Below are 8,855 nucleotides of genomic sequence, written 5' to 3'. Positions count from 1 at the left end.
ACACACACACACGAAAAAGAGTGAGCTGGGTACCGTGGCACACACTTGTGGTCTCAGCTACTCAGGAGGCTGAGGTTGGAGGATTGTTTAAGCCTGGGAGGTGGAGGCTGTGCTTGAGCCACTACACTTCAGCCTGAGTGACAGAGTGAGACCCTGTCTCAAAAAAAAAAAAAAAGAAAAAAAGTGCTTTGGACCAACCTGGGCAACATAACAAGACCCTGTCTCTATGAAAAAACACAGAATTTAGTGGATATGATGGTGTGCACCTGTGGTCCCAGCTACTCAGGTATGGTGAAGTGGGAGGATCACTTGAGCCAGAGAGGTCCAAGCTGCAGTGAGCCATGTGCCACTGCACTCTGGCCTGTAGAACAGAATGAGACTGTGTTTCAAAACAAAACAAAAAGATGTGTCTTAGTATGTTTTTCTCTGAGTTATCCTATTTGGTGTTTGTTGAGCTCCTTGAATCTGTAAATTTATATCTGACCAAATGTGGGGGATTTTCCACCATTTTTTTTTTTCAAATGTATTTTTCTGCCTTAGTATCTTTTGCCTCTCCTCTGGGATTACAACTACACTTAAGTTAAAACTTTTGGTATTAGGGTTCTGTGGACTGTTTTTCAATCTTTTTTTCTCTTTGTTCTTCAGACTTTTTTTTTTTAAAATTATTATTTTTTATTTTTTTGAAACGGAGTCTCGCACTATCACCCAGGCTGGAGTGCAGTGGCGCGATCTCTGCTCACTGCAACCTCCACCTCCTAGGTTCAAGCCATTCTCCTGCCTCCTGAGTAGCTGAGATTACAGGCACCTGCCACCAGGCCCAGCTAATTTTTTTGTATTTTTAGTAGAGACAGGGTTCCACTAGGTTGGTCAGGCTGGTCTCGAACTCCTGACCTTGTGATCTGCCTGCATCGGCCTCCCAAAGTGCTGGGATTACAGGCGGGAGCCACCGTACCTGGTGGAGACTGGGTCATTTCTATTGAACGGTCTTCAAGTTCACGGACTCTTTCCTCTGTCATCTCCATTCTATTACTGAACCTATCTGATGAGTTTGTATTTCAGATACTGTATTTTTCAGTTCTAAGACTTCATTTGGTTCTTTTTTACGGTTTCTTTTTCTGCTGATGATTCCTACCTTTTCCTTCATTTCTTGTGTGTTTTCTTTATAAGAAAGTATTTCTTTTTTATTGAAAGTATTTGATAGTCCCAACATCTGGATCACCTTGGGGTTGGCAGGGTTTGGTCATCTGTTCCTTTGAAAATTGCTCACATTTTCCTGGTTCTTTGTGTGTTACATAATTTTGGAATTTATCCTCATCATTGTGAATACTTCTTGTGTAGATTTTGGGTCCTATTATAATTCTTCTGGGGAATGTTGCTATTTCTGTTTTTAGCAGGCAACCCTGCTTCAGGTTCAGGCCAGAACTTCTGTCTTGCTTTTGGAGGCATTGGTTAAAATCTCAGTTCTGTTCTTTATGTCTTTGCTATGATGATTTGGGCTGTCCCAAACGTGAATAGCTCAGGGGCTGGTCTGAGACTTCTGCAGGTGTTTCCAATCTTGTTTCAGTTCTCCAGGCTTTTGCTGCTTTGGTTTGGGTCACATTAGAGTTCAAATCTTATTTTGGTTTTCAAAGTCTTTGCTAGGCTGGTACGTATGGATATATGCTACACATTCATGGCTAAGGTTAAGTTGTGACTTGTGTGGATTTATACACTGAATTAAGGGATTCTCTTTTTTGCCTGTTTTCTCTCCAGCATTCCCCCCACCCCCAGACCCCCAATTCTGGTCCGCAGGGACCTTTTTTCCTGATTTACCTGGTCAGAAAGAAGGAATTTTCTAGAATTAAAGCTGCCCATGCTGCTCTGAAAGTGGGGTTCATCATTGCAAATTCATACTTAAGGGAAAAGGACAGAACTGGAAAACTCACCCCATTTGGGTCACTTCTCCCAACTTTGACTCCCCTGCGCAATTTACTTGTTTTTGTTTGCTTTACAGAGTCCAGTGAGCAGGAGGGGTGGGCCTTAGTGGGCTTAGCTGCCCTTCCAGAGCCAGGACTTTTGTGTATTAAATTTGTGTTATTGGACCTCATGTGTGGAGAGCCGAAACTCATTCTTCCCTGTCTGTAACATACTGACATAACCAGTCTCTGTTGTGTTTATTCATCCCCATTTCCATCCCCTCCCTTCTAGAGGAAACTGTATAAACAAGTGTGATGTTTGCCCTTAAATATTTATGACTCCTTTAAAAATAAGCTTTAAAATAAGCTACTTTATGTGTGGATTTGTTTTTAGCTTGCTGAACTGACATTGTGCTAGAGATACTGTTTTGTTTCTTTTTTCATTCAACAGTATCTTTTTTAGTTATGTTCATGTCTCTATGTGTAGAATTGCTTTATTGCTTCTAACAGCAACATAGTATTCCGTAGTAGGCATCTATCACATTTTACAAGGATGGTCACTGTGTTACTTCCAACTCCCTGCTGTCACAAACAAACCTCTCTATGTGTAATTCTTATTAGCTCGACATCTAAAGTGTTATCTTGAATCTGCCAATTCAAGGTAACTTTTTTCCTTTTGTTTACTCTTTCTCCCATGGTCTGTCTCCATAGAGCAGCCAGAAGGATCTTTCTGAACCGTAAATCTAAAGTAGGCCTCACAGGTATTTAGCTGGAAAAGGGAGGTTCTAGGAGTCCATAGACCACTCTTGGAGAACTGCTGCTCTACTGCATCTTGAGCCACCTAGAAGAGTGTCTGATGCTTTGTAGTTAGAGAGTAATGTTTTTTAACTGTCATACTGACTGGTCTTAGATTTTGGAATCTGGATTCAGCTGTATACCAAAAATCTCTGGCCAGATTAATTCATGCAAGATAGCATCCATCCTTTAGCTGTGGAAGCTAAGTATCATGTTGCCTAAATAAGATAGGGCATCAGGTTTTAGGGAGAATGCTGAGGGAGAAGGAAGATGGGTCAGATTAGGGCCTACAGACTATTCTTTTTCCTTAGAGATACCCTTTAGTTACCATCCCTCTGTCAGAGAAAGAGAGAGGCTGGGACATACCAGGTTACAAATCCAGGGAGTCTTCCGAAGGGTCACAGAACACTTTATTGCTTCACCTACTTTCTTTTCTTAGATAAATCTAGGAAGGATGTCTAGTTGGGCTGCAAAGTGATCATTTGTATGTACTGCTTACTCTTTCTGATTACAATGAAGTGTGATAATAATTGTACATGTTGTGTTAGATCAACTATTGTTATTGTTAGGTGATTACAACTTACATTGTGTTTTTATAGCAGGCTTCTTAGTTTTCTGCACAGGTAACCAACTTGGTTATAATATAAAAGAATGTATAGAAATTTTGCTCCAGACCTTCCTTTGTGGTATATATTTTTATGTTGTATTAGTAGCAGGACCCAGTGCTCCATAAAGGATAATAGTTTCCAGTACACTATCCCTCATGATGACTCTTTAAGTGGTTCATCGTCTGCCTCTTCGTGTGAACCAGTGAGTGATTTTCCAGCATCTTTCCGAAAATCTACCTACTGGATGAAGATGAGAAGGATCAAGCCAGCTGCTACTTCTCATGTCGAAGGTATCAATATCAGTGTTTTAATCCGAAGACAGGTCACTTCCTAAAGTTATAGTTTGAGATTATTGTAAATACCTCTTAAGAGTATTAAATGCCGGCCGGGTGTGGTGGCTTATGCCTGTAATCCCAGTACTTTAGGAGGCTGAGTTAGGCGGATCATGAGGTCAGGAGATCGAGACCATCCTGGCTAACATGGTGAAACCCCATATCTACTAAAAACACAAAAAATTAGCCGGGCCGGGTGGTGGGCGCCTGTAGTCCCAGCTACTTGGGAGGCTGAGGCAGGAGAATGGGGTAAACCCGGGAGGTGGAGCTTGCAGTGAGCCAAGATTGCACCACTCCACTCCAGCCTGGGCGACAGAGCAAGGCTCCGTCTCAAAAAAAAAAAAAAAGAGTATTAAATGCCACATATTTGTTTCTCATTCATGATTTTAAAAAATTTAAGGTGTTAGGCTATTGCATCCTGTCCCATTAGCTTCATGAACTGTTATGTGATAGAGTGAAATTCTGCTAATCTTACTCCTCTAGGTTATACTTAGCATTTGATTTTCTTCTTTGTAGGATTTGAACTTTCTCTTCTTCTTCTTCTCCTTCTCCTTCTTCTTCTTCTTTTTTTTTTTTTTTTTTTTTTTTTTTTTTGAGACGGAGTTTCACTCTGTCCCCCAGGCTAGAGTGAAGTGACTCAATCTCGGCTCACCGCACCCTCCGCCTCCTGGGTTCAAGCAATTCTCCTGCCTCAGCCTCCTGAGTAGCTGGAATTACAGGCATGTGCCGCCACACGCCTGGCTAATTTTGTATTTTTAGTAGAGATGGGTTTCTCCATGTTCATCAGGCCAGTCTTGAACTCGCAACCTCAGGTAATCCTCCCACTTCGGCCCCCCAGAGTGCTGGGATTACAGACGTGAGCCACGGCGCCCGGCCCCACTTTTCTTCTAGTTTGATCCTCTGTTGATGATTTAGGGGCTGGTGTAAGGGTTATTCAGGGGAGAATATTCTAGATGGTCACACTCTCAAGAGTCCTTGGTAGCTAGTCCTATCTTGAGCAATTCTTATCCTCTTGTTAGCCTCAAATCAAGATTAAGCAAAACACATTGCTTGAATGCCCGTATTATTCATAAGGAACAATGGATGATTTGGGATAGATAACAATATAAAAAGAAAGAGGGAGTGGGTCAGTTAATGAGAAGTTACACCAACTTCCCTAAAAACGTTATAGACATTTCTCTGAGGCCTGTGTTCACTGACGATCTTTCCCTCTGATGGTCTTGTGAGTGATGTTCTGAACACAGGTCTAGATGTTCATTTACAAAGTGTGCTGAGTTTTTGTTTTGTTTTTGTATGGTACTTCAGGGTCAGGTGGAGTATCAGCCAAGGGAAAAAGGAAACCCAGGCAGGAAGAAGATGAAGACTATCGAGAATTTCCTCAGAAGAAGCATAAGCTTTATGGTAAGGCAGTAACTTTTCTACTTCTTTTTCCCTGGGTGACTGAGCTTTATTCTTTGAGGATAAAGGAAAGAGAAGCCTTAGTTTGAGCCCTTCAGTGACCTCTGAGCCCTTTGAATTGTTTGGGAGGGAATGGCCTCCATCCTGCCTCGTTATACCCTTTCATTCTGTCATGACTTAGGCAGTCAGTCGGTTGAGGGACTGGGAAATAGGGTGTTGAAGAGAAGGAGAGGGAAGAGATTTTGGTATTAGCAAGGTTGATGTGCTGGGCTTCAAGTTTCTGTCTTGTGTCAGGGAGGAAGCAACGGCCTAAAACTCAGCCCAATCCTAAATCCCAGGCCCGTCGTATTCGGAAGGAACCACCAGTTTATGCAGCAGGTATGTTTTCTTTTGGAAGTTTTGTGGGATGTAGTTCTCACATTCTGATTTGTTGTTGGTGTTGTCTGTGAAGGAATGAGGTGCTAAAGCATTTCTTTAAGGAGGCAGTTACTAAGGGCCCGAGTTTGGAGTTAGACAGACTTTTGCTCAAGTTTTGGCTCTTCATTAACTTTGTGACCTGCCTTAATTTGTTTAACTTCCTCTTGCCTCAGTTTCCCTGTCTATGAATAGGGGTAATAAAGGCAGTCAGAATTGTTGTGAAAATTAAATGGATAAAAACATTTAGCATAGTCTCAGGCACACAAGAAACACTCAGCAGACAGGCTGTGACATTTCGCAGTATCCTATTGTTATATCCTGTGGTGAAAAATGTTGCTGCCTAATTCTTGAAGCCACTGAGCTTTGGAGTGGTTCTCAGGTGGTTTTTATCATGGTGAAATGAGTAGGAGTTTTCAGAAACTCTTCACTGTCTAAAAAAATACTACTTTTAGAAGTTATACCCAACAAGAGTCTCTTCATTATAGTCTGCCAGGAAAAGGAAAAACCATTTTATAATACTTTTCCTAAATCGTGGGATTATGCTTTTTGTTTCTGGAGAATACTGCAGATTACAAAGTGTTTCTTTCTCTCCTTTGTAGGCAGTTTGGAGGAGCAATGGTACTTAGAAATCGTTGATAAAGGCAGTGTCTCCTGCCCTACCTGCCAGGCAGTGGGGAGGAAGACCATAGAGGGTTTAAAGAAACACATGGAAAACTGCAAGCAGGTTAGATATTTTGGCGTTTCATAACTGTTACGATATTTTTACCCAAACTTTAGACCTCTTTTGCTGTGTTGGATATGCTGGTTATAATGGATGAAAAGCAGCATTGTATAATAAAGGAAACATAGGCTTTGGATCTGACAGAGTTAGGTTTGAATCTTCGCTTAGCCACATACTAGTGTGACATTTAGCTTTTTATATGTACACTTCAGTTTCATTTGTAAAATAGAGAAAAAATAATAAATACAAAGAACAAAAACCTTATGTAGTCCATGAGAGGATAAGAAAGAAGTAACACAGGGCTAAGTGCCTAGCCCATTACTTGGCAAATATTGGCATTCAGTTAATGGTAATTCTTTTTATTTTATAAGTGAATTGCCTGTATTTTGCCCTTGAAGACATGACACTGAGTTTCTGGGATTTTGAGATACAGTGACTATTGAGTTTGAGAAATAAAGGAGACATAGATGAAAGCATTTTAGTAGGACTCTGTGACATTCTGTTTCTCTGTGGAACAACCTAGCACTGAGCAGTATTTTTCCTTCTAGGAAATGTTTACTTGTCATCATTGTGGGAAACAACTTCGTTCACTGGCAGGGATGAAGTATCACGTCATGGCAAATCATAATAGTCTGGTAAGAGTGTCTTCTGTCTTTTGTGAGTGTTTGGATGTCTTTTTTTTTTTTTTTTTGAGATGGAGTCTCACTGTCACCCAGACTGGAGTGCAGTGGCATGATCTCGGCTTACTGCAACCTCCACCTCCTGGGTTCAAACTATTGTCCTGCCTCAGCCTCCCAAGTAGCTGGGATTACAGGCATGCGCCGCCACACTTGGCTGATTTTGTATTTTTAGTAGAGATGGGGGTTTCTCCATGTTGGTCAGGCTGGTCTTGACCTCCCGACCTCAGGTGATCTGCCTGCCTTGGCCTCCCAAAGTGCTGGGATTACAGGTGTGAGCTACCGCGCCCAGCAATTTTTTGTATTTTTAGTAGAGACTGAGTTTCACCACGTTGGCCAGGCTGGTCTCGAACTCCTTGACCTCAGGTGATCCGCCCTCCTTGGCCTGCCGAAGTGCTGGGATTACAGGTGTGAGCTACTGTGCCCAGCGGGGATGTCTTTTACTTACGTAAGTGTAGATATCTCAGTGCAGATGGCTCTGGGATTTTATAAGTGTGTGAGTAAGAAGAGCCTTTTGATAAAAGAATTAATGCACAACGAAACCTTTGCGTGAATCCATAAATATTTGTGTGTTTAGGTTGGCTCCAAAGGTTCACATCCTGGGAGGTAGAGGCTCAGAACTCTTATTTCCATTATATTCACTTCCTTTGTTCAGGAGAAGATGGAGAAAGCCAGGAGTCAGATAACTTGGGCTTCATTAGCACCAGCTTAGCTGCCAGTCCAATCCTTGATTCTCCTCTGATATTTTTTCCCTGATATTATCTGATATTATCTTTTCCATGAATCATCTTCTTGTTTGCTTCTCTTGATTTCTAGCCCATTTTGAAAGCCGGAGATGAAATAGATGAGCCAACTGAGAGGGAAAGGCTTCGAACAGTTCTAAAGAGACTGGGAAAGCTCAGGTGCATGCGTGAGGTAAGGGCCCAAGGACAGCAGTTCCTTCTCCTTGAATTCTCAGGTCAACGTCTTCTCTTCTTTCCATTTCTTCTCTTCCTCATTGTTGACTTCCTAGTTCTGCACTATCTTGGTCTCTTGAATCATTAATAGTTCTTTATTTTCTTCCTCATTTCCAAAAAATTATTTTTATTCCCCTTCCCTTTGTTTGATGGGGTTTCCTTACCATCCGTTTTTTAATGTGATGAAGAGGATCCCAGTGACCCCTCACTGTGCTGAACTTTGGTATAAATTGCTGGGTATTTGATATTGGGATGGGGTTGAATCACAGACCAAAGAGAAAGCTGTGACATAGAGTAGATGCACAGTTGTAGTTTATCAAGGGCTACTAAGCTGATTGAAAATCATGGTTGATCAGAGTAGGATGGCCAGAGACAAGGAAGGGTTGTGCTGATGGGAGATGTTGGAGTGTGTCTACTGAAATCAGAGGGTCTATTTGTATTTTGTAGTGGTGCATGCTTTATGGCTGTTTAGAAATTTAGGGATCATGTCAAAAGATGTAAGATTATAGTTTAGGCTTCTCTCCTGTGTTCAGAGTTGCTCCAGTAGCTTCACCAGCATCATGGGATATCTCTACCATGTTAGAAAATGTGGCAAAGGGGCTGCAGAGCTGGAAAAGATGACCCTGAAATGTCACCACTGTGGAAAACCATATAGGTCGAAGGCTGGACTTGCGTATCACCTGAGGTCAGAGCATGGGCCTGTGAGTACTGATTCCTTTCTATACCCTGCATGGGGATGTATTTGGTGGTGAGTCCTTAGCCCTCTATCTTCCCATATGTGTTTGGTTCCTCATTTGTATCCTCTTTTAATCTCTGAATGCTTGTGTTCGCTCTTCTTTGTTCTTTCTTTGTCCTTTTCTTATTTCTCCCTTTTGAACATTATTAGATTAGATAAGTCAAAAGTCAAAGTATAGTCCAGGCAGAAGTAAACTCATTATTATATATTTTATATCATATATTTTTATATAGTATATATTTATATACATTCCATTTTTTTTTTTATTTTTTGTGTGTGTTTGTGGTAGGGTCTCACTCTGTCGCCCAGGCTGGAGTGCA

At 41.5% G+C, this 8,855-nt stretch overlaps 1 protein-coding gene across 8 annotated transcripts in view; it reads left to right on the top strand.

Annotated features, from left to right (window-relative positions):
* The window catches only part of ZNF512 (zinc finger protein 512), a 39,461-nt gene that overhangs the window by 11,094 nt on the left and 19,512 nt on the right, over positions 1-8,855 (top strand). For 3 of the 8 annotated variants that reach the window (XM_011972601.1, XM_011972598.1, XM_011972603.1), the window contains 7 exons: positions 3,404-3,588; positions 4,936-5,031; positions 5,323-5,406; positions 6,045-6,169; positions 6,715-6,801; positions 7,660-7,758; positions 8,333-8,500. In XM_011972601.1, the coding sequence (XP_011827991.1) occupies positions 3,543-3,588; positions 4,936-5,031; positions 5,323-5,406; positions 6,045-6,169; positions 6,715-6,801; positions 7,660-7,758; positions 8,333-8,500 (705 nt within the window). In that variant the 5' untranslated portion in view covers positions 3,404-3,542. Of the gene's footprint in view, positions 1-3,400; positions 3,589-4,935; positions 5,032-5,322; positions 5,407-6,044; positions 6,170-6,714; positions 6,802-7,659; positions 7,759-8,332; positions 8,501-8,855 lie in introns of all 8 variants that reach the window. The other 5 variants (XM_011972600.1, XM_011972597.1, XM_011972602.1 and 2 more) reach the window with 3 other exon arrangements.

Source organism: Mandrillus leucophaeus, unplaced genomic scaffold (genome assembly GCF_000951045.1).
Source record: "Mandrillus leucophaeus isolate KB7577 unplaced genomic scaffold, Mleu.le_1.0 Scaffold13, whole genome shotgun sequence".
Lineage (NCBI taxonomy): Eukaryota > Metazoa > Chordata > Mammalia > Primates > Cercopithecidae > Mandrillus > Mandrillus leucophaeus.
Note: the sequence above shows the minus strand (reverse complement) of the source record. Positions and strands in the feature narration are given on the sequence as shown.